Below are 26,721 nucleotides of genomic sequence, written 5' to 3'. Positions count from 1 at the left end.
CGTCTGTTCATGTATGCCTGCATGGTGTACGCCTCGGCCGCAGCTTCGTCTGGACATTTTGCATGGCCCTAAGGACTCCGTTAACCCCGCCGCTCTCTGCTGTCACTTCCTCTTGATTCTTGACGTGTTCCAGGGCTCAGAAGTCATTTACACCGACGGCTCAATGACTGATGGTCATGTAGGCTTCACATATGTTCATGGAGGACATATTGAGCAGCACTCCTTACCAGTTGGCTGCAGTGTTTTCACTGCAGAGCTGACAACCATATCTCGTGCTCTTGAGTACACCCGCTCATGCCCTGGCAAGTCATTTCTCTTGTGTACTGACTAATTGAGCAGCCTACAAGCTATCGACCAGTGCTACCCTCGCCACCCTCTGGTAGCATCCATTCAGGAGTCCAACTATGCCCTGGAACAGTCCCGCCATTCCGTGGTGTTTGTGTGGACCCCAGGACACATCGGGATCCCTGGCAATGAACTTGCCGACAGGCTGGCCAAACAGGCGATGCAGAAACCGCTTCTGGAGATAGGCATCTCTGAAGCTGACCTGCGTTCTGTCTTACACCGCAGGGTTTCCCGGCTTTGGGAGACAGAATGGCATAACAGCACACACAACAAACTGCATGTCATGAAGGAGACTATGAATGTGTGGACGTCTTCCATGCAGGCCTCTCGCAGGGAATCAGTTGTCCTATGCCGGCTCCACATTGGCCATACATGGTTAACACGTGGATACCTACTCCGATGCGCAGACCCACTTCAGTGTAGCTGTGGCTCCCAAATGACAGTTGTCCACCTCTTGCTGGACTGCCCACTTTTAGCCGCTCTGCGGCAGACTTTTATCTTTCCCAGCACCCTGCCTTCAGTGTTGGGTGACAATGCCTCCACAGCAGCTTTAGTTTTACGTTTTATCCATGAGAGTAGGTTTTATACTTCTATGTAAGTTTTATCGCATGTCCTTTGTCTCTCTTGTGTCCTTTACCCTAGGGCTTTTAGGGTGGAGGTTTTAATGTGTTGCAGAGTGGCTGGCTTTACCTTTTTATTTTCGTGGTTGGACAGCCACTGTAATCTGCTTTCATGTTTTACGCTCTTCTGTTTCTAGCATCTCTCTGTTGTTTTCTTGCCCTCTTTTGTTCCTTTTAGTGTTCACTGCCTTCCCTTTGTTCTTGTGGCTTTTCATTTCTTTCTGTTTTGTGTTATATGTTTCGTTCATTTTATTCTCACACTTGTGGCATTGTTTTATTAGGAACAAGGGACTGATGACCTCGTAGTTTGGTCCCTTCTCCCACCTCTAAACCAACCAACCCTCCATCTCCTCCTCCTCCGTCTTGGCGGGTACACCCAAGATGATAACTGTGGCGTACATAATTTTATACATTATAGTGCATATGTCCAGTATCCATCTGATTCACTGCGTAGGTGCAGACTGGCTATCTTACCCCCAGGTGGCCTCCTATAGTACTGGTAAATCTCTTTAACAATGTTGCTGGTTCCCAGGTGTATAATGTGTGGTGCTGAGGCCACTACAGCACACCTTCTGCAGGGAGAAACATACAATAATTGTCAGTTCATGAAATTGCCATGCCAGTGGCATAGTATTAGTAGTCACTTTCATGTGGTGACAGTTGTAACCTCTTCTCGTGATGCAGTGAAGCATCTGTATCTGGGTGTGCAGTGGCCACTGGCTGAGTTGTTGGGAATGGAGAAGCAATGCAGTCCCAGGAAGTGGTTGGCAGTTCAATGATGTCTTTGGCACTCAGGTTTGTCAATTTTTACCTGGAGAATCAGTGCACTGTCACTGTGTTCTATGACTGAGTGGGGCCTTGGGAAGATGAGTCCATTTTGTGCAATGGGCCTCGGTGCAAAACAATCTGTGATGCATAATGCCCAGGTCTGCAAAAACACACAACCCGCTTGTATGGTGCAAAGGCATGCTTTGGTCACAACTCTCCCATCTTTTTCTGGAGGTTTGTTACAAATGTAGGTGCCGTGCTAGCATGTGTGGCAGATTGGGACAAAGAACATGCACAGAATTTGCAGCTGATTATGATTGAGGTGGTCTGCTGCAAAGAAGCTGACAATCGTCACTCATATCACTGTGCAGTCCAAGTAGTGCTAGTGGGAGTAGGTTCACCCCTTCAAGTGGCACTTTATGGCAGCCATAAGAGAACAGTGAAAGCAGTCTACCACAGAAGTAAAAGCTCCATGATATATTGTTGTTATTCTGTGGTGAGAAGCATGAAGTTGTGCTGTAGTACTGAACACCTCTGCCACCCATTGGCAATCTTGATCACATCTCATATTCTGGGTAACCGATACACAATATCCAACTGAGAGTAAAAGTGCAGGCTACTCTTTATGTTGTCTCATCTTGTAAAGGTAAAACCTATGGCCACCTTCCAGACCTGTTGATCACAGTCAGGCAGTAATAGAAGTTGTGAGAGCAGGTGGTGGGGGGCCATCAAGATCCACATGCAGATGTGCAAAACGAGCATCAGAAGTAACAAAGTTTTCGAGTGGTGCCTGGATGTGGCATGTCACTTTTCACTTCTGGCAGGAGTGCATTCTGGGATGAACGAATTTCAGTGCTTATGCACATTAGGCCATACAAGGTAATGTCACCAGTGCTCTCACTACGTGGATGCGTGGATGACTTAGTCAGTGCGAAGGCTCGAAGAAGCAGTGGCATAGTGATGTTTGGTGTATGTGGTTATATCAGCCTGTGGCTTCACTAGAGTACACTGCTACATGAGTGCCTGGCAGTGGCACACACAGCAGTTGATGGGCCAATGTTCCTTGCAGCGCATCCTTCATTTAAAGTTATAGCTGTGCGCTGTTTCTAGGTTGTTGAAATCTGGTGGCTGAGTATGGTGCTAACTATACAGAGTGTCAGCATCCACATTCTTGTTGTCAGTGATGTGCCAAATGTTGATCATGAACTGGCAATGAAATTCAGATGGTTCAGTTGAAGTGGTTTATAGTTGTTCTGAAGCTGCAAAAATACAAAAGTCAGTGGACAGTGATTGGTGTGTATTGTGAAAATGTGGTGTTAGACCATTAACCTGAAATATTTTATGGTGTCATATGAAGACAGGAGCTTTACAAGGAATGGTGGGAAAGTGCACTGTTTTTAAATCAGATTTTGGAGTAACACCTAATGTTTCCCAGGCTCCATGAACATGCTGCTGCAAAACCATACCCGCAGGTGGGATGAAGTGTCTGAAAAGATTGCCAAGGGAGTTTCAGCAACAGGATTCAGCGTGCCTAGTTTCCAATTCTAACTAATATTTAATACACACTTACTAGCAAGCTGTTCGAGATTCTGAAAAAAGTAGGGGTGAGCTATAGGGAGAGACGGCTCATATACAATGTGTACAACAACCAAGAGGGAATAATAAGAGTGGACGATCAAGAACAAAGTGCTCGTATTAAGAAGGGTGTAAGACAAGGCTGTAGCCTTTCGCCCCTACTCTTCAATCTGTACATCGAGGAAGCAATGATGGAAATAAAAGAAAGGTTCAGGAGTGGAATAAAAATACAAGGTGAAAGGATATCAATGATACGATTCGCTGATGACATTGCTATCCTGAGTGAAAGTGAAGAAGAATTAAATGATCTGCTGAACGGAATGAACAGTCTAATGAGTACACAGTATGGTTTGAGAGTAAATCGGAGAAAGACGAAGGTAATGAGAAGTAGTAGAAATGAAAACAGCGAGAAACTTAACATCAGGATTGATGGTCATGAAGTCAATGAAGTTAAGGAACTCTGCTACCTAGGCAGTAAAATAACCAATGACGGTCGGAGCAAGGAGGACATCAAAAGCAGACTCGCTATGGCAAAAAAGGCATTTCTGGCCAAGAGAAGTCTACTAATATCAAATACTGGCCTTAATTTGAGGAAGAAATTTCTGAGGATGTACATCTGGAGTACAGCATTGTATGGTAGTGAAACATGGACTGTGGGAAAACCGGAACAGAAGAGAATCGAAGCATTTGAGATGTGGTGCTATAGATGAATGTTGAAAATTAAGTGGACTGATAAGGTAAGGAATGAGGAGGTTCTACGCAGAATCGGAGAGGAAAGGAATATGTGGAAAACACTGATAAGGAGAAGGGACAGAATGATAGGACATCTGCTAAGACATGAGGGAATGACTTCCATGGTACTAGAGGGAGCTGTAGAGGGCAAAAACTGTAGAGGAAGACAGAGATTGGAATACGTCAAGCAAATAATTGAGGACATAGGTTACAAGTGCTACTCTGAGATGAAGAGGTTAGCACAGGAAAGGAATTTGTGGCGGGCCGCATCAAACCAGTCAGTAGACTGATGACAAAAAAAAAAAAAAACTAGTAGACTCTGCACAATCGCATACAGAGTCCAGCGGCGATCTGAAGCAGAGTCATATGCAGGTTCCAGATCACAATAATCTACTGACAGTGTACAAAACTTGAGGCAGACAGATATATGACGAGAATCAAACACAAAGTGCCTGTAACCCAGACCACATGGTGCCACTGGTGTGGCTCTGAGGTCACATGAAGATCGGTGGTATCTTCTTGGCTCTGTTCTAACAGTACAGGAACTAATACCAGGTTGGAGGTGCCCTCCTTGTTGTCATAACTTCTGTAATCAGTCCCATATTACATCTGCTGGCTGTATACACTGGCTTTGGTGGTGACCTCTCTGCTGTTGTGGTCTATCTCCAGAACTAGCTCCATGTTTGTCTTCTGTTTCTGGATGAGATAAAAGACCTGAAGTAGTTTGAACACCTCTTGTAGATTGTTATTGCACATGAGAGGTGTAGAGGTGGGAGCCAAGTATCACCAAATACAGTGGCATATTGACTTCAACAGTGTAAAGTATAAAGCAGCAATGGAATTTTATCATATATAGATGTTGATACTGTTCTTGCACTGTCATTTACAGTGGATTATTCCTCAGGGAGATGACTGTTCCAGATGTGGGCTAGTGCTGGTAGCAGATATCTTCAGCTGGATGAAGGTCACTTGTGTAGTGCTGATAGCACGTTTGACAGGATTCAGCAGCATTCTGTAGTTGGCTAAGTGGCAGAAAACTTCTAGAAGGTGATGTTCACTTATAAATCCTCCCAATGGTCAACTAGTCCTTGTATGCTCCCACAGGCAGCACTAGCATTCTCCTCCACCCCTATCCTGCTAGCGCCCCCCCCCCTTAATTCCCTGCACTATGTTGCCTCCTAAGCCCCACAACTCAACTCAGTAGCTCAGTAGTTTGTTGCAGACACAGTCACAGTCAGGCCCTAGCAGCCAGAGACAGTTGGCCATGTGTGAGTAAGTTGTTGTTGTTGCGTGAAAGTGTGAGAGTTCTTATGAGGAAGGTCTTTATCCAGAAACATATATTTTTCTGTGTTCATTTCATTGTGTTTGTCCATGACTCAATGTCTGCTCTATGTGGTGAGTAGCAGTGTGTCCTTTCCATACTTTTGTTATTCCATCCTAGACTTTCCATTGTTTGAAAATCTCCAATGTTTCACACCAAGTAGTGGTTGGGGATTGTCTGAGCGATCGGCACTCTCTAATCAATGCATGGCTGCCAACCAACTGGCTTCTTTCCCACCAATTGCAGTGCTTTCCAATGGCCGCTCTGTGCCTGGCTGAACCATTGGGTCGAATTCTGCCTAGGTGATCTGAAGTTTGCCAATACTGAGATGCCACACTCAAGAGAAGACAGGAAGACCAACTGTAGGCCATATATGATGCACTGTTGAGTGGGATGTGGGATACTGGGAAGGGTCTGACACGCCTACTGGAAATGTAATCAATGGAAATTCCATTAGAGGTGGTCCTGTAATGAAATGCACAGTCTGATCATTCCACTGACTTAGTTGGCTAGTTATTTCACACTGAAGTTGTTTGATCCATGATGCAACTTCACACATTTAGTTTGTGTAGATCCAGACCTATGATAGGGCAGGGGACATCAGCAATGACAGACAGCCATGTGAAAGCTCTCTGGAAGCCTAGGTTCAGATTAAATGTCACCTAGCCATAGATTGCTATAGGGGAATTATATGCCGCAGGGAAAACTGAGCGAACATTAAAGAGAGATAACAAATTAATTGCCACAAAGTGAGCAGGTGTATGGTTGATTTTATGGTAGGACATGGCCTATAGTCCCAATATATACACTCTCAGCGTGATGTGGCTGTGGTAGGTTAGGATCCCCTGTGCATGTGGTTTTCTGATATCCTCAAAAAGTGAAAACTAGGTGGTAAGAACCCACTCAGGGCAAAATATAGTTATTAGTTGGGAGTATTGAGGCCTTTGTGTTAAAACAACTTGGAACAAACTAAACAAGTTCAGAATAGATATTAACAGCAGTGACAATGACACCTATCTGAGGAAAGTTAACATAGGAAAGAGCACAAGAGATAATGTAGATGGTGACGGAGGTTTGAGTAGATAGCGTAAAAAACAGCATTATATAGAAGATATTCAAGATATTGAATGTGATACTGTGCAATATACTTTAGGGGCAGATTTTCAGAAATCAATAAATAAAACAAGTACTTGTCCATTGCTCAGCACTTCTTCTAACAAGTGGATAATGATATAGCCTCATATACATATTAAACTGTCTCTCAGAAATATGTATGTTAGAATTAGTGGAACACAGATATCAGTAATGCAGTATTCAAAGTCATATGTTAAAATTCATAAATGTTGTCTCATGTTAGACTAATCAGATACTCAAAAAATTTAAGTGAAGATGTGTGCTCGTGTAACACTTTTGTTTGGAGAAGAAGAAATTCTCAGTTTTTGTGTAGGAAGCCCATATTAAGCTCCAAATCATTATATCTGAGGTCTGCACACCACTTTTTATGTTTTTGAACTTGTATTTAATATTGATTAAATACAATAGCTGCCAGTACACAATATTACTTAGAAGGCTTGCAGGCTCAGGATTAAACAATGAAGAGACTCTTTTGTATATTGAGCAGAGTTGCCCACTGCTCCTGAGATTTTGCATCATGCTTATCAAAAGTGCTACCCTTCTACTGTGCCGCAAAAGTGAAAGTAAGTGCTGCAGTTGTAGCTACTGAACAAGAATTTGCAACACTCAAGGAGAGATACGATGTTTATTGAGAGCACCAGTGTATGAATAAAAGTTGTGAAGTTAACAAGGTGTGGGGGTAATAGACATGAATTGAATTACAAAATCTCCTATTCTTACAAAAAGAAAAAGATCCACGAGCATTTCCAAACACACCGGTAAACAAGACTGAGAATGGTTCAAAGCTTTTAGATCTTGCAGATGAAGACCAGAAGGATTGGTGGGACATAGTATGTATTGTAAGGACAGTTCCCATCCTAAAAGTTCAGAGAAGCTGGTATAGGGATATGGTGGTGGGGACATCCACATGGCTTTGGTTTTGCAGTAGTCATTGAAGTGGAACATGTTGTCTCAGCAGTGTGTTCCATCACTGAGTGCTCAGATTTGCACTTGGCCACTATTTTGAGGTGGTCATTCATTAAGATGTATAACTAAGAGTAATTGGTGGTAATGTCCACATAAAAAGCTGTGCAAAGGTTACATTTCACAGATTTCTGTGCCCCCAATAGGATAAGATATGTCTGTGACAGACCCAGAATAGAATTTATTTGGTGTGTGCATACAATGTGTCTTGAACCTGAGTCTTCTGCAGGAGTATGACCAGGGGTGAGTAGGATGTTCCTCACTTTCAGGCTTGATGATAAGTACTCAAAGTCCTGACAAAGGATATGGTTAACATGCAGGGCTAACATGGGGCCCCTGACTGTGCAGAACCTCTTCCCTTCCTGTGCTGCATGTCTATGCTCCTGTTATTCTTTTTGCCCTCCTAAGTTTTGATAGCCTGGCATCAGAAGAGTCCCTCGTCTGTTTTTTCTTTCTTTCTTCGCTCTCCATCTCCTCCGCTTCCTCAGCTTCAGCCTTTGATGTTTCTCTTTGTTTCTTCTTGCACCTTATGGACTCCTGAAGGCTGGCCCATGCATTTGATGTGTAACAGGTCACCGGGTAATGCATAATAATTCCCAGCCCCGGATTGACAGGCAGGGTTCACACGTACATCCTGGTACAGGGCAGGCCAGGGGCACTGATTTATAGACAATATTGGGGGGGGGGGGGGGCATACTGGGGTTCTTACCATGGGAAATTTTCTAAATTTTAGATGAAAATTGTGAGTTTTAAAGTTTTTAAGCATTTTAGAGTCAAATGATCAACATTAGAACCCTGAAAACTGGACTCTCGATAACTCAACACTCCAGGAAACTTGACAAGCCTGACACATTTTTTGGCTTTGAAAAAAGAAACAAAACACAAACACGCACGGTATTTTCGAAAAAGCTAATTTAATTTACAGTAATAATCATGCTTATAGACTATTACAGAGCAGTGAGTATATAGCTCGGAAAAGACTGAAATTATATTTAAATAAATCCTAAACCATCATTAAAAGAATAAAACATAAAATATTGCTGTCACACAGGTAATTTAAGCTTACTTTGAATAAGGCTCAGTTCATTAAATAAAAACAATATATCAAAGTTAATGCTTTCATACAGTTAATCAGGTTAACACAGTATGCCTAATACTTTCAGTCAAAAAGTACGTAAATAGTGGGTTTTAATTGGTTCTTACACCCTAAAAATATTTAAGTATTTGAAAATAACTAATACAGAACTAAACTAGTACTAATATTTTTAAACTGAAAATTTAACATTATGCATGTATTTAATTCTCTATTTTGTAAAGATTTTTAATATTGTTCTAAATACCATTATAAGGGCTAATGCCTTCAAAAAGTTGTGAATGTCGACCGTCTGACTGGATTACTGAATATGAAGTCGTTGATGACTGGTCAGATATCCAATTCATCCAAAACACCTCGATGGGTATGAAGAACAGCCAAGTTGTTCAATTGCTTCTGTCCCATTGTTGATGGGAGACACAACTTCAGACATCTATGGGCGCTAAATGACCATTCTGTTATTGCTGTCGTGATTGGAACTACTTGGAGAAGCTTAATGCATGTCACTACTTCTCATAACATTTCTCCAACTGCAGGCTCTTGTGTAATGTACTTTCTTACATCACACGTGTTTTTTAAGACAAGTTGTTTTTTTATTAGCAATATCGGCTAACATATTAAAGTGCAAGCACAGTCTCTCAATGTCTTGGTCATTATTAAAAAACTCAGTTGATTTTTCCAAATTTGTTTCACCTCTTTTTACTAAAAGCAAGCACTCTTGTTCAACTGCAATGACCTGTGTGAGTCCAGTTGAAGCAAACCGCTCATTAATGCATGATTGCACTGTTTCACAAATTTCAATGTAAATACCTTTGTAGTATTCCTTTGGGGTTTTGTAAGTGGGTGGTGAGCTGGCTTCATTGTTTTCTTTCTTCTTTGGTACACTTAGATTCCAAGGAATCGAAGGATCATCAACTTTTGAAGGTTTTTCTTTTAAACACAATTCCCAAAAGTGTTCAAAACTATCACGCCTTCCAATTCAATATATAAATCAAGCCCTCATATATTTTTTTCCAGATCAGCAACACTTAGATGAGGGCACTGAATTTTTTCATTGACATCCTCTACTGGGTTCATTGCATGGCAATAAAGACGTAAAAAGAAATAAGTCTTAATTTGTAACATTGTCTCAAGGTAGACTGCACATTTGTAACCTGCCTCTGTTTTGTCCTCTGCAGAAAATGTTTCAAAAAGGTCTAGAATTTCTTCAAAGTTTTTCAATATTCTCAGGATACTAGAAGCTCGCATAGTCCATCGAGTCAGGCAAAGGGGTCGTAGGCCAGCTTGGTCATTGGTGCTCTCACAGCATATGCTTCTGAAAAGTCCCATCCTTTTGTTGGATTCCCTTAAGGTGTTTATTGAGTCCTTGACTAGAGCCATAATATCCCTCATAGACGTAAGATGACAAAGACTGTCTACAACTGCAAAGTCTAAACTGTGAGCAGTGCAGTGCACATAATGTGCTTTTGGTTGTATATCCAAAATTAACTTTTATAGTCTTTTGACCTTACCTCTCGTATTCGAGGCACCATCATAGCACTGTCCTCTTAAGGTATCCATTGACAAATGAAGACGAGCAAAAACGTCTTTTAAAATACTAAACAGAGTTTGTGATTCAGAGTTGGGGGTTTCATATAAGCCAATAAAGTCTTCGCTGATGATAAGGAGTCATCAACAGTACGAATACAAAATGACACTTCTTCGTGTATTGAAGAATCATTTGTTTTGTCAACCATAATAGAAAGTCTTCTTGATTGAAGCCAATACCTTTCTCAATACAGACTTTCCTAGTAGATCAATGATCTAATTTTGAATATCGTAGGATGTCCACTTATACCTTGAATGCCCTAACCAATATTTAAAGTAAGGTATGTCAATCTTTCAGAGATCCAACAACTGAAAAAAATTTGAGCTTATATCTTCGTGCCCTCTAATTGCTAATCCTTGTCGGCATAGAAATTGCATGGTAGGAAAAATTTTCTCAAGAGCTAAAAGGCCTTTCCTCATATCACTATCTAACTGTTCATTCAATTGGGAGACCACACTTCAGTTGGTGATAGAATTTAGTTTCAGAAAACCTTCTTTATGCATAAACGTATCTTCATGAAGACGGAATGTTTCCAAAGCCTTTTTTCAGCTTGAAAACCCTACAGAAGTAAATGCATCTTCTATTTTTTTTTTTTTTTAACAAAATTGTAATAGATTTTTAGGATCCGCCTCTTTGCAGGTTTTGCAAAAAACTTTTTCGGTAGATGCTTCATATTCTAGCCATGCTTATTTGATCCAACCAAGACATCTGAAATGATCTTCCCTTACTGGACTGTCCAGGTTTGGGCTGTGAGCGGTTCTCACCTGAAGCCGACGAAGCAATTGATGACACTGTAATTGTTGGAGGTTGATTCGCAGTTATCATGAACTTGCAGCATGCCTTTTTGTTAACAAATTTATCCATTGCAAACTTAATTCACAATACACTATGTGATTAAAGCAAATGAATAAAATATAGTCATATAAAATAGTCCAGTAGACACAAAATCAGAACACTAAACACATCTGCAGCATGCACTGAACGAAACTATCCACACTGAATGACTGCAACAGCAGGGTGGGCTTTATATAGCTGCGGCATCATAATGTCTCGAAGCGTCAAGGCGATGCGAGGTGGAGGGTTCCCAGAGCTTCTGCTCCAGTCCTTTTGAAGTTGCCGCGGCCACAGTGCTGGCCTGCTGGCGCCAGACTTTACCCCAAGGTTCACACACCAAGACAAATTCTAAGTGTGTCCGCAGCACCGTAACACTATCATGATTCACACCTTTCGTTTTCAGTTCACCTGCTTACTATCGTAATAATTATTTGTTTTAACTCATTACTGAATGTATTTTAAAAGGTAATTATCATCAATCAAGGAAAATAAAAAATTCCAATATAATTTGTGATTTTAAAAAGCATAATATAACTAATAATTTTCTTAAATTATTGGGGGGGGGTGCCTTGCCCCTCTCCGCCCCCCCCCCCCCAAATGAATTTTTGAGGGGGCTCAGGCCCTATGGAGTCAGCACCTGTGGGCTGGGCCCAGGGAGGGGTGATTGCCTGAGTTGTTACTTTCCCGACTGTCAAAAGGTCCCACTGTTAAAGAGTTTGGGAGGTGTGAACAGATGTCTAAGGTGCTGAAGATGCTGACAACTGTGGGGGATTTTTTCACAGTGAGCCACTCACCATCTCAATCTATGTCTACTAAACACGAACAGAATGAGGCTAAAGATTCAAAGACTGCCCCATCTGCACCTCAGTTCCCTGAGGTATCACGTACCGAAGAAGGTCAGTCCTTTGCTGCAGTTAATCCGTTCGTTATTCAGAAAGGTGTTGATGAAACTGCAGGGCCTGTGAAATCCTGCTCTTGCTTACATAATGGCACTTTGCTTCTGGCGACTAATTACGATTTTCAAGCCAAACAACTGCTTGCAATTTCGCTCCTCCACAGCTATCCTGTTTGTGTCGAGGCCCATTGTATGCTGAATTCTTCATATTTACACTCAGCTGTTTGATTGTGTGATCAAGAGAAAAATCCAAATTTATCTCTCTAATCAGGGTGTCACTATGGTCCATCATGTAATGAAAAAGGTTGATGTAAATTTAGTTGCCTACATGCACTCTTTTTCTCGCATTTGACCGAGTGGTGCTGCAGTCAGTGATTAAGGCAGGCTATGAAGTCATTACAGTCTAACTGTACATTCCAAACCTGATGCATTGCTACCTGTATCAATGTTATAAGCACAGTTATGTGTCCTGTAAAAACACGGCCACATGTGTTACTTGTGGTAGAAATGCTCATGAGGGTGATTGGCTGCCTCTTCCTCCCTGCTGCATTAATTGAAATGGCAACCATGCCGCCTCATCTCGTGAATGATCTCGATGAGCGGACCATCCAGGAGATCCAAGTGAAGGAAAAAGTACGCTACCCTGTTGCCCACAAGTTATTGGCTAGTCAAAAACCCTGCATTTTACCATCCAACACTTATACAGGGTGTATACGACCCGGGACAACCGGGATATCCGGGAAAAATCCGGGAATTTTTTCATCCGGGAGAAAACCGGGAAAAACCCAGGAATTTTTTAGAATTCTGGGAATGTTTCATTGTTCTAATTTTCAGTTAAATTTTTGTGATTTTGATTGGTAAGAACCAATACTCCAACAAAGGATATTACTGTATCCTGCGGGTTCGAATCCTGCATCGGGCATGGATGTGTGTGATGTCCTTAGGTTAGTTAGGTTTAAGTAGTTCTGAGTTCTAGAGGACTGATGACCTCAGAAGTTAAGTCCCATAGTGCTCAGAGCCATTTGAGCCATTTTTTTGTATCCCGCGTCTGCAGGATAATACTGCAGCCACAAAACATTAACAGGAGGAAGAAAAAACGAAAATACAACTTAAGTCGCAAAGTAAATCCGCCATATACAACAACAAAACATAGTGCTCATACAAGCGTCTGCCAACAGCAAAGTGTGTCAAAGGCTTTAGAAAGACTATGCAATGATTCATAACGACAAATTGACTCCGATGAGCGTGATGTGACAGCTGTTGACATTAGGTTTGTTAGAGCAGTTGTGGGTGGACTCTTGTGCATGCACCATTGAGTAGTGTATGGGTAGTACCTTCTCTCGCTTTTGGCTACGGATGTGTGGCTGGGTGCCACTATCTAGTATTGTTCCGGTTCGGAAATGTCGTAGATCCGGGGCTGATGCACAGAGCAGGTGGGGAGGTGGGTAGTCTCCATGTGACCTGTGTTTACATTTAGTGATTTTGCTGTTTCCTCTTCATTTATTACTCTCACATCAGATGAAAACAAAACGAATTTCTGTGGCCGGGAGCTATCAAATGAATGAAAATATGTTCGCATAATTACAGAAGGCTGAAATATGCTATTTTCAGGTTTTATTTCCACCTTTCTGACAGTGAAGCATTAATCACCTTGCAGAACAATGAAGTTATTTTTGTCGCTTTGTTAAATCTTTTACACTGAGGCAGTCAATTTATTTGAAACGGAGTGTTTAATTTCACACTGTTGGCTAGATTCAATTGTTCGCTGCATTTCAAGTGCACGTTTTCCATCTTCTAGCTCGCATGGCATTATGCCACAATAAAGAACCAAACATGAGATAATACAGTACTGGTACTCAAGAAAATTTACATCCGAATCTGGACGTACAAATGTGCACTTTAAGCCCAATTATGCATTTTAGTATGGTTCACGAAATTCCAATGAACTTGAAGTGTCCTCTGATGCCTTGTTTCTTTTGTGACAGAGTGCAAGATCTTTTAATGTTTTACACGTAGGAACATATGGGCTTCCTGTGTCATCGTAGCTGTGCAAGAGTGGTGGCACCTGTTATCTAGCGCTCTCTGGCAACTGTTGAAACGAATCAGTTTCTAATAGGTCACGGAAAACATTGCGTATGGTGGTTTGAAAAGCGTTACTTTCAAAGTAAATTTCCTTTTGCACAAGATGAACTATATGCGAGAATGTACGATGAATTTCTTATATCACAGAGCGTTTGACTCTCAACTCTTTGAGGACAACCATCTAGAAGAATTTCGAGCCCAGAAGATCAGACACTTACTGAAGTGAAGTGTTGGCAGAAGTGCCAACACAGTGTTGCTAAAGGAGGCCGAAATGCACGCGTTTAATTACACGCAGACTGGCGTGAGGTCTGGAACAGGTCAGAGAAATAAAACTAGCAAAACAGGAGGTACTGGTAGAATACTTAACTTTAATCCACAATCGGTGTACATCTCTCTTGACTGTACATAATTTCCATTTCAATATACACTTGTAATGGCGCCTTGCTAGGTCATAGCAAATGACGTAGCTGAAGGCTATGCTAACTATCGTCTCGGCAAATGAGAGCATATTTGTCAGTGAACCATAGCTATGAACGTTGGCTGTACAACTGGGGCGAGTGCTAGGAAGTCTCTCTAGACCTGCCGTGTGGCGGCGCTCGGTCTGCAATCACTGACAATGGCAACACGCGGGTCCGACGTATACTAACGGACCGCGGCCGATTTAAAGGCTACCACCTAGCAAGTGTGGTGTCTGGCGGTGACACCACATTTACGTCGTTATTAAAAATTTTGCTGGCACATTTGTGTGATGTATCTTAAAGTGTAACACGCGCAAAAAAGATCAACATTATATGTGGAAGCTTAGCTTCTCTTGCAGCTTATTAGTATTCGAGACTACAATTATATGTGAAACCTCTGTTTTTCTTGCAGCAACACTATGAATATTAATTTAAACCATCAAATTTTCTAATTTGTGTGTTGGCTTTACTTAAGAGTGATTTTGCTATTGGCTGACTACATCACGTGTTCTGTGCTGTCATCAGCTGGCGAGATCACATGACATGAGCTATGACTGGCTTACAAAAGCGCGTTGCAATCTAGATTTCAATGCCTTGGAAAGTAACATGCTGTGTTTGGTGGAATTCGAATTTATATCTTCATAACATGAAAATATGCAGCGTACATGTTGCTGCTGCACATCAAAGATCTTTCCAAAACGTGTCCCCCCCACCCCCCCCCCCCCCCCCCACCCCCCCACCCCACCCCCGAGTATCGTTTTATAAAGTGCAGTGAAATTCTACGTCGGCATATAAAACCATAAACATTCAAAACAATGATAAGTTTTACAGTGCCGAGGAAAAGTATTCTGGCACTTAACACGGAAAAAAATTGTATTTTCACCTGGGAGAAAGTGTATTTTCAATCGGGAAATCCGGGAAAAATCCGGGAAATTTTTTTCCTTGTCCATGTATACACCCTGTTATACCACTGTTCTTACTATGTCTCACTCCACAAAGGACATGTCCAAGCAGATTTGAGTACTGCAGTTGTGAAATTGCCCAGTATCATGGTAGCATCCCCATCTCCTTCTTAAACAGCTGTGCGACAAGCCACCAGATCTTCACCTCTGGTGGCAAAATCAGATCTTTTGAGAGCAGTTACTATCTTCATATATAGTTTAAGGCTACCTGGCCATTGACCTTCATCTGTGCGAATGCGCACTGGTTGCCCAAACTCTTACGGGAATCGTCACCTTAGTGTGAGCGAGTAATGAGTGGATGAGCAAATACCTATTAGGTACAATACGTATGTAGATTGTGGACAGTTGGGAATGTGGGTCTCACAGAAAGCGTACAAGGGATAAGTCCCTGCAGTCACGCCATTCATCTGTGTCCTCAGTGGCTCAAATGGATAGAGCGTCTGCCGTGTAAGCAGGAGATCTCGAGTCCCGGTCGGGGCACACATTTTCAGCTGTCCCCATCGAGGTATATCAACACCACCTGTCGGCAGCTGAAGGTTTCAATTAATTATCATTTATTACCCTTCTGTGTCTCTGTCCCCTGGTGGACTGAGGCATGCTGCAATGCGATTCACACACCCAGATGTGCTCTCTGCATTTTTAACAGCCATCTTATGACTGTCGCATGCACAGTATCATCGCATTCTTCAGGATAGCAAATAAAGCTAGCTGGATTTTTTGAAAGTCTCTTCGGGTTTGCTGCCAGATCCTAAAATCAACTTGATTCAATATTTTGATGATCCAACTGTTCACCATATTCAGGAGAACACTGCTTCTACTGAAGATGGTGAACATTTGGATCGATGAAATATTGAATCAGGTTGATTTTAGGATTGGTTGATTTTAGGATCCGGCAGCAAACCTGAAGAGACTTTCAAGACTTATTATGCAGAGAAAGCCTACAAAGTAACATCTAGCTGTATTTCATTTACTAGTTCTTTTAACCATTTCACAACTCTTCTGTCATGTGGGACAACCTCCATTGGCTCTCTGGGACCAAGGTCCATTCACCAGTTTCCGGCCTGACTGTAGCAGATTACATCATTGTGCACCCTCTTACTATCTCCAACACCTTTGGCCACTATTTTGGAGAGATTTCAAATCCACCCACTATCACCCTCCCTTGGAAACAAGGAGGCTCAGGTGATATCCTTCTCCTCTCAGAATCCTGAACGCTACAATGCCGCCTTTACTATGAGGTAGTTCTCACTTCATCCTGATCTTCATCGCAGGGCTGGACAATATTCACATTCAGATGTTGCAGCACCTTCGTTTTGTGGCAAGCACTTTCTCCTTCATACATACAGTTGCATTTGAGTAGATGGCACTTTTCCGAGATGCTGGAGAGGAGCCACTGTCAAACCCATACCTAAGTCCAGTAAGGGCAGTTGCACTGATGATAAATTGAATTGGAAGAAACACATTGATCATCTGCTGAAACGGTTAGGTTCAGCTACTTCTACTATTAGTATTATTGCAAATTTTACTGATAAACATATCAGTAAATTAGCCTACTATGCCTATTTTCATTCACTGCTTTCATGTGGCATCATATTTTGGGGCAATTTGTCATTAAGAGAAAAAATATTTATTGCACAAAAGCATGTAATCAGAATAATAGTTGGAGCCCACCCAAGATCACCTAGCAGACATTTATTTAAGGAACTCAGGTTAGTCACAGTACCTTCACAATACATATATTCACTTAGGAAATTTGTTGTTGTTATCCATCCCAATTTAAAATAGCCACAACACTACAAGAAAGGATGATCTTCATTTTACTGGATTAAATCTCACTTTGGCACAGAAAGAGGTGAAATATGCGACCACAAAAATCTTTGGTCATTTGACAAATAGCGTTAAAAGTCTGACAGACAGCCAACCAACATTTAAAAGCAAATTAAAAGAATTTCTAAATGACAGCTCCTTCTACTCATAGATGGATTTTTAAATATAAAGTAGTAACTGTAAAAAAAATTAATTATTTTGTGTAAAGAAAACTTATGTAAAGCGACATGTTCCACATGATTACGAAATGTCATATTCATGATCTATGGAACAAGTATTAATGTATGTATGTATGTACGTACAAATGCACTCACAGTCTCCTTTTCCACTACTGCCCACCTTTCCAAACGGCCCTTAGCCACCCCACCTTGTCCACACCATGTCCCTGCATCGTCCCACAAGCAGCATGTTACTGTCCCCCAATCCTACCCTGTTATCCCTCCCCATCACCGTCTTAGCCTCCCCCTTAACTCTGCTGCTGAGACTGCTTCTCTCAGCATGTGCAGTTGCTCACAGTAAGGTCCCAGTGGATAGAGACAGAGGTCAAGTGAGTGTAAGTTGTGCTTGCATGAATGTGCGTCTGGTCTACTTTAGGGGGAGGCCTTTTGCCCAGAAGCTCAAATGTTCCACAGTCATTTTGTTGTGCCTATCTGCAACTCAGCATCTCCTCTATGTGGTGAGTAGCACCCCATCCTTTCCATAATATTGTCAATAGTGCTTCCTCACTTCATCTTTTTTGAGTTCAATTGTATGTTTTCTACCTTTAAAACAATGGTACACATCATATGTTGAATAACCTTCATTTTTGATATTATGAAGGTAACTAGCTGTCTAATACGAATAATTATTTATTCTTAACTGAACTAGTATCAACAAAAATAATCAATATTTGAAAATGTAATATAACTAAATAAAAGTAACAGTGGAAGGAAACACACAAAAGAATATGGAAATGCACAAACTTCTGCTGCCACTGATCCTTGTGCTTTAGATTAGATTTACTTTCATTCCAATTGATCCATAGTGAGGAGGTCCTCCAGGGTGTGGAACATGTCAGAAAAACAACAATACATGACAAATATTAAGTGGAATGATCGTCATTTTTTAATGAGCACTGTATGAAAGAGTCATTTTACAAATACTAATGCACTGAATTTAAAATAAAAAAGTTTTTTATTTATTTATAAGGTAATAAACATGTAATACAACTACTATAATACTTATTTACAATGAACACATTACTGCACTGAAATGGTGCAGAAGTTAGATTGTACTTACACACACACACACACACACACACACACACATTGTCAATGAACACATTACTGCACTGAAATTGTGCAGAAGTTATATTGTACTTATATAGAAATCAGTTGGTTTTACTGGGAAATTCATCAATAGAGTAGAAGGAGTTGGCCACCAATAAATCCTTTAGGCTTCTCTTAAACTGTATTTCATTGGTTGTTAAGCTTTTTATGGCTGCTGGCAAGTTATTGAAAATGTGTGTTCCTGAATAATGCACACCTGTTTGTACAAGACTAAGTGACTTTAAGTCCTTGTGAAGATTATTCTTATTTCTAGTATTGATTCCATGAATTGAGCTGTTGGTTTGAAAAAGTGATATATTTTTAAAGACAAATTTCATTAAGGAATAAATATATTGGGAAGCAGTAGTTAGTATCCCTAGTTCCCTAAACAGGCTTCTGCAGGATGTTCTTGAGTTCACACCATATATAACTCTTACTGCACGTTTTTGTGCCTGGAAAACTTTAGCTTGGCTTGATGAATTACCCCAAAAAATAATCCCATATGACATTATGGAATGAAAGTAAGCATAGTATGCCAGCTTTTTCATTTTTATGTCCCCTATGTCTGACAAAATTCGCATTGCAAACAGAGATTTATTAAGACGCTTCAGCAGTTCTGTGGTGTGCTCCTCCCAGTTGAATTTATTATCAAGCTGTAATCCCAAGAATTTAACACTGTCCACTTCTTCTATCTTCTTGTCATCGTATGTTAGACATATACTCGTGGGACACCCCTTACAAGTTCTGAACTGCATGTAGTGTGTTTTTTCAAAGTTAAGTGACAAAGAATTGGCTAGGAACCAGTGATTAATGTCCACAAATATTTTATACTCGTGGGACACCCCTTACAAGTTCTGAACTGCATGTAGTGTGTTTTTTCAAAGTTAAGTGACAAAGAATTGGCTAGGAACCAGTGATTAATGTCCACAAATATTTTATTGGCTGATCTTTCTAAGACTGCACTTGATTTGCTATTTATTGCAATGTTTGTATCATCGGCAAACAAAACAAACTTGGCATCTGGTAATGTTACTGATGAAAGGTCATTGGTATACACAAGAAAAAGTAAGGGCCCCAAAATGGAACCTTGTGGGACCACACATGTAATTAGTTCCCTGTTGGATGATGCCTGATAGCTTGATACATGTCTCTTTCCTAATAACACCCTTTGTTTCCTGCCAGAGATATAAGATTTGAACCATTTTGCAGCATTTCCTGTTACACTATAATATTCTAATGTACTTAAAAGGACCTTGTGACTTACACAGTCAGATTCCTTTGACAGATCACAAAATATACCAGTTGCCAGCAATTTTTTGTCTAATGAATTAAGCACATTTTCACTGTAAGTGTAGATAGCCTTCTCAATATCAGAACCTTTTAGAAATCCAAACTTTGACTTTGACAGAAAGGGTGAAGGGAAAGGAAGAGGAAGGATGGAAAAGGACTGGTGAGATTTAAGAAATGAGGGGAGAGGGGGGTTTAGGAAAGTCACCCAGAACCTTTGGGTAAGGGAGATTTACTGCAGTGGGATGAGAAGAAAAGACTGACTGCTGGCACCTGCATCAGACAACCTATAACTTAAAGATTGAAGACAGGGTAATAAACAACACAAATTACTGAAAAAAGCATTATGCAAAAGTCAATAACAGCAGAAAACTAAGTGTATTATACATGGTAGATTGGTGGGGGGAGTAAATGTGTTGGGGAGTACATGTTTTGCCATCTACAGGGCTGGTACAGGTGTTGGTAGGAGGGCACATCAGTTTTTTGAATCTGTACTCGAACAAATGTTTGTCTTGTTTGCAAGTCTGTATAGGAGGGATGTCCAACATGAAAAGGATGTCAAAATGTAAGTACTGTTATTTGTTTGTAGGCTTAATGTGTGTAGCTGGCCCTTGGTGAGGATAAAGTCAACAGCAAGAACAGTGGAATGAGGTTTGGACTAGGACCATGTGAAATTTAACTGGAGAATAAGTTCTCAAGTTTTCAAATCTCGTCTGGTACAAGCACCAATGATCAGTCTTTCCTTCTCATCCCATAAATCTCCCCTATCCAGCCTTCAGGGTGACATTTATGAAATCTCACCAGTCCTTTTTCTTTATCCCTCTTCCTTCCATTCAACCCTTCTGGCAGAAGGAGCCAATGGCTCTGAAAACTTGTGAAATTCTGTATATCTTATGCGTGCTTTTCCTGAGTAGATTTTTGAACTAGTACCGAGCATTATGCCCAATAGTCTGCTGCTGTCGAATACTAGTTTGACAAGACGGAGTGAGGTGGCTCAGTGGCAAAACACTGGACTCTTACTCGGATGGACAGCAGTTCAACGCTTTGTTCCACCATTCAGATTTAGGTATAATGTGAATTTCCTAAATCATTAAAGGTGAAAGCTGGGATGGTTTCTTTGAAAGAGCATGGTCAATTTCCTTCCCTGTCCTTCATTAATTCAATTTTGTATCCCATTCCTACTGACGTAATCGTGTTCATCTCTTCTTTCTTTTAGTTCAGCAAGAAATTGATATTATGCAGTTCCAGTCTTGATTGTATGAAAAATTTCCTTTCATTAATCAGTTGTTCATTCATATTTGCAGAATTATTAGTTTTGTAGTGATTAATTTCTGTTCTTGTGTGTGATTCTGTATTAAAAATTTGTCATTTAGTATTCCTTTCACTGTTGTATTATTCTGTTTGCAGTTGAAGTAACACTCAGGGGTCCTGTTGCTGCAGACACTGGCATGGTAATGAACATCAGTGATCTCAAGAAGTACATGAATGAAGCGATCATGGATGTAATGGATCATAAGAATCTTGATAAAGATGTTCCTTATTTTAAAGACATAGTCAGTACAACAGAAAATGTTGCTATATTTATATGGAATAACTTAAAATCCCTGCTACCTAACCCAGAAATACTGTATGAAGTAAAAATCCATGAAACTGAAAAAAATATTGTTATGTACAGAGGTGAATTTGCATGAAAATTATCTCAAAGTAATACAGTCTTAACTGAACTGACTGACTTAAGTTTCCTGGTGATCAGGATGTTCGCTGTCATCTATTATCACAGCTGAGATTGATTCTTACAATCCATATGGTATATTTTAAGAAACATTGGTGTTTTGATAACAATGATTGACTTTTGAGGCATTCAGCACTGTTGACACAAGAGCCCATTTATTTTATTGTAATGTTATTATGCCTGTTGTAATGCATCCTCAAACATTTTTGCAACATTGTCATTTATTGTAATGGCTTACAAAGTGCAAGAATAGAACGTGTTTTGTAATGTTTGGAATTTTTTTACAGAAAAGCATGCCTTTCATGTGTGGTGTTCTGTGGTTTAAATTTTAATTTCACTTTCTGCTTTATTTTGCCTCTCTATTATAAATAGTCACGTAAACTGATGGCAATGACTGTTAAACATGTTTCCTATTTGTGCAATTTATGTATAGATTAAGATTCAATCTTGTGTATATTAAGTACCAGCATCATGAAAGGAGTTGTCTTTATATTTGATAATAAATAAATAAATAAATAAATAAATCATACATGTGTGTGTTTTTAGATCTTTCTGAGTATTTATACTTCAAATTCTTCTTATTTGTGACTGTAATATATTTGTTTTTATCTAACAGGTAGCATTTATCAAATAGCAATAAGATGATGTGCTACAGATGCGAAATTTAGCCGACAGGAAGAAGATGTTGTGATATGCAAATGATTAGCTTTTCAGAGCATTCACACAAGGTTGGCGCCGATGGTGACACCTACAACGTGCTGACATGAGGAAAGTTTCCAACCGATTTCTCATACACAAACAGCAGTTGACCGATGTTGCCTGGTGAAACGTTGTTGTGATGCCTCGTGTAAGGAGGAGAAATGCGTACCATCACGTTTCCGAGTTTGATAAAGGTCGGATTGTAGCCTATCGCGATTGTGGTTTATCATATCACGACATTGCTGCTTGCGTTGGTCGAGATCCAATGATTGTTAGCAGAATATGGAATCAGTGGGCTCAGGAGGGTAATACGGAATGCCATGCTGGATCCCAACTGCCTCGTATCACTAGCAGTCAAGATGACAGGCATCTCATCCGCATGGCTGTAACGGATTGTGCAGCCATGTCTTGATCCCTGAGTCAACAGATGGAGACGTTTGCAAGACAACAACCATCTGCACTAACAGTTAGACGACGTTTGCAGCAGCATGGACTGTCAGCTCGGAGACCATCGCTGTGGTTACTCTCAACGCTGCATCACAGACAGGAGTGCCTGCGATGGTGTACTCAACAATGAACCTGGGTGTACGAATGGCAAAACGTCATTTTTTCGGATGAAGCCAGGTTCTGTTTACAGCATCATGATGGTCGTATCCGTGTTTGGTGACATCGCAGTGAACGCACATTGGAAGCGTGTATCTGTCATCGCCATACTGGCGTATCACCCGGCATGATTTGTATGGGGTGCCATTGGTTACACGTCTCGGTCACCTCTTGTTCGCATCAACGGCACTTTGAACAGTGAATGTTACATTTCAGATGTGTTACGACCCGTGGCTCTACCCTCCATTCGATCCCTGCGAAACCCTACATTTCAGCAGGATAATGCACGACTGCATGTTGCAGGCCCTGTACGGGCCTTTCTGGATACAGAAAATGTTCGACTGCTGCCCTGGCCAGCACATTCTCCAGATCTCTCACCAATTGAAAAGTCTGGTCAATGGTGGCCGAGCAACTGGCTCGTCACAATACGCCAGTCACTACTCTTGATGAACTGTGGTATCATGTTGAAGCTGCATGGGCAGCTGTACCTGTACACGCCATACAAGCTCTGTTTGACTCAATGCCCAGGCGTATCAAGGCCGTTATTACAGCCAGAGGTGGTTGTTCTGGGTACTGATTTCTCAGGATCTATGCACCCAAATTGCGTGAAAATGTAATCACATGTCAGTTCTAGTGTAATATATTTGTCCAAAGAATACCCGTTTATCATCTGCATTTCTTCTTGGTGTAGCAGTTTTAATGGCCAGTAGTGTAGATTGCATCAGTTACACTCAAATGCAGACTACAAAACCAAATTGCTGTTTAGGACATTTAATTACAAGAAATTTCTCTGTGGTTTACTTCTAAGGCCTTACTCCAAAGGCATTACTATATGTTTGATTGTTTTCATTGTTTTAACAAATATATCCCTGATTCATTTGGTTTTAGAATCAGTCAATACACTCTACTTACCAGGTTTAAGTTATTCCCAAATGTTCTGTCAGGAACTGTCGTTCAAAATTTGTAATGCATCTTGTGCAATTATGGAAATGCTGTGTACATCAAGCTACCTTAACACCTTGTGTGCTGTCATGATAATCTTTGCCATGTACGTGGAGTACTCATGGAATGTATATTTTGACTTTGTGTTGAATATCTGCTATCACTGGAATTGTGCGAGATATGACTGATATGAAATTGCTCCCTCTTTCATTCAAGTACAGAAGAAACCTCCTTGGACTTGAATTTAATTAATTAGTTATTTTTGGAGTATCTCAGTTCTTAGACTGATTATTGAAATATTTAAGGAAAGTTTCTCTGTGGTAGGTAGTACTAAAGTAGCTCTTTAGTAATTAACTGTTGTTGTTGTTGTTGTTGTTGTTGTGGTCTTGAGTCCTGAGACTGTTTTGATGCAGCTCTCCTGCTACTCTATTCTGTGCAAGCTGCTTCATCTCCCAGTACATACTGCAGCCTACATCCTTCTGAATCTTCTTAGTGTATTCATCTCTTGGTCTCCCTCTATGATTTTTACACTCCACACTACCCTCCAATACTAAATGGGTGATCCCTTGATGCCTCAGAACATATCATACCAACTGATCCCTTCTTCTAGTCAAGTTGTGCCACAAACTCCTCTTCTCCCCAATTCTATTCAATACCTCCTCATTAGTTATGTGGTCTACCCACCTAATCTTCAGCATTCTTCTGTAGCACCACATTTTGAAAGCTTCTATTCTCTTCTTGTCCAAACTATTCATCGTCCATGTTTCACTTCCATACATGGCTACACTCCATACAAATACTTTCAGAAACGACTTCCTGACACTTAAATCTATACTCGATGTTAACAAATTTTTCTTCTTCAGAAACGCTTTCCTTGCCATTGCCAATCTACATTTTATATCATCTCTACTTTGCCCAGTATCAGTTATTTTGCTCCCCAAATAGCAAAACTCCTTTACTACTTTAAGTGTCTCATTTCCTAATCTAATTCCCTCAGCATCGCCCGACTTAATTTGACTACATTCCATTGTCTTCATTTTGCTTTTGTTGATGTTCATCTTATATCCTCCTTTCAAGACAAATTAACTATTATGTTTGGAATCCAATTAACTATTATGTTTGGATTAATTATTATTGATATATTTAGAACCTGCAGTGGTCGATGCAGTGATCCAGGCCATAACAGCAAGCGAGGAGGTGCCAGTGTCAGCGCTTCTGTCAATGCGGCACAGCACTGACCTTGCTAGCTGTACGTCGCTACACTTCTGCTCTCATAACTGTGGTTGGAAGAGACCAGTGTGCAGCTACGGTGATGGATGGCAGTGTCCCAGGGCAGAACTGGGACTGGTGATGCAGAGGTGGCAGCAGATGCTGACAGATCCCGGGAGCTCCTGGCAGAGAGGACTTTAGTTTGACTTCCAGCCCATCCACGTTGCAACTGGAACACAGTTGGAGGTCCCTACAAGATGCTGGACAGACATTGGCAGAAGCCAAAATATAGCAGACACCAATTATAAGTCTGTCTGTGTCGTGCCCAAATTGGCTGACTGCCAGCTTTTATACAAGACAATGCAGGTCATGTTGCAGCTAAGATCACCTAATGCTGTCAAAATGTCTCAAAAGTGCCAATCATTGCCCCACCAGCCAGGTTATGATCTCGGAGCTGCTGGATTAATGTAAAAGCTCAGCATGTAGGTGTCGACAAGTGTTCGGATTTCAGCAGTGGTCCCCAGCCTGTGCCCTGCACCACTACAGTCCTGCCCTCTTGGAATTCTTGAGTTAAGTCTGGCTACAATAAATGAACTGTTCGTGCAGTCCACATTTTACAGAGCACTAGTCTGGAATAAAAGTTATATGTAGCTACCATATGTCCACACTCTTTCTTTTCCCAATTTACATTTACACAGTTTTTATTGTTCCACCTTCTTGGTCTCAGCCACAATTACAAATCTCTCTGTAGTTTGTATAGTTCTAGTCACTGGTTGGTTCTCTAAACAATACACAAGTGCTGTGACATGGGCACTAGTATATCTGATATATATCTTGCTACTCCATTGGTCCCCCCCCCCCCCCCCCAAGAACCAAGGACCTTGCCATTGGTGGGGGGCTTGTGTGCTTCAACGATACAGATAGCTGTACCTAGGTGCAATCACAACAAAGGGGTATCTGTTGAGAGGCCAGACAAACATGTGGTTCCTGAAGAGGGGCAGCAGCCTTTCAGTAATTGCAGGGGCAACAGTCTGGATGATTGACTGATCTGGCCTTGTAACACTAACCAAAATGGCCTTGCTGTTCTGGTACTACGAACGGCTGAAAGCAAGGGGAAAATACAGCCGTAATTTTTCCCGAGGGCATGCAGCTTTACTGTATGATTAAATGATGATGGCATCCTCTTGGGTAAAATATTCTGGAGGTAAAATAGTCCCCCATTCGGATCTCTGGGCGGGGACTACTCAAGAGAACATTGTTATCTGAAGAAAGAAAACTGGCGTTCTACGGATCGGAGCGTGGAATGTCAGACCCCTTAATTGGGCAGGTAGGTTAGAAAATTTAAAAAGGGAAATGGATAGGTTAAAGTTAGATACAGTGGGAATTAGTGAAGTTCGGTGGCAGGAGGAACAAGACTTTTGGTCAGGTGAATACAGGGTTATAAATACAAAATCAAATAGGGGTAATGCAGGAGTAGGTTTAATAATGAATAGGAAAATCGGAGTGCAGGTAAGCTACTACAAACAGCATAGTGAACGCATTATTGTGGCCAAGATAGACACGAAGCCCATGCCTACTACAGTAGTACAAGTTTATATGCCAACTAGCTCTGCAGATGATGAAGAAGTTGGTGAAATGTATGATGAGATAAAAGAAATTATTCAGGTAGTGAAGGGAGACGAAAATTTAATAGTCATGGCTGACTGGAATTCAAGAGTAGGAAAAGGGAGAGAAGGAAACGTAGT

General features: G+C 41.0%; 1 protein-coding gene across 1 annotated transcript in view; it reads left to right on the top strand.

Annotated features, from left to right (window-relative positions):
* LOC124615967 (6-pyruvoyl tetrahydrobiopterin synthase) overlaps positions 1–22,056 on the top strand; it is a 30,450-nt gene extending 8,394 nt beyond the window's left edge. Inside the window, exon 3 of the mRNA XM_047144167.1 lies at positions 21,199–22,056. Coding sequence (XP_047000123.1) covers positions 21,199–21,482 — 284 coding nt within the window. The 3' untranslated portion in view covers positions 21,483–22,056. The remainder of the gene's footprint in view (positions 1–21,198) is intronic.
* The last annotated feature ends 4,665 nt before the right edge of the window (positions 22,057–26,721 follow it).

Source organism: Schistocerca americana, chromosome 5, assembly GCF_021461395.2.
Source record: "Schistocerca americana isolate TAMUIC-IGC-003095 chromosome 5, iqSchAmer2.1, whole genome shotgun sequence".
Taxonomy (NCBI): Eukaryota; Metazoa; Arthropoda; class Insecta; order Orthoptera; family Acrididae; genus Schistocerca; species Schistocerca americana.
The sequence above is the reverse complement of the archived record's forward strand: the minus strand, read 5'-3'. Positions and strand labels throughout refer to the sequence as shown.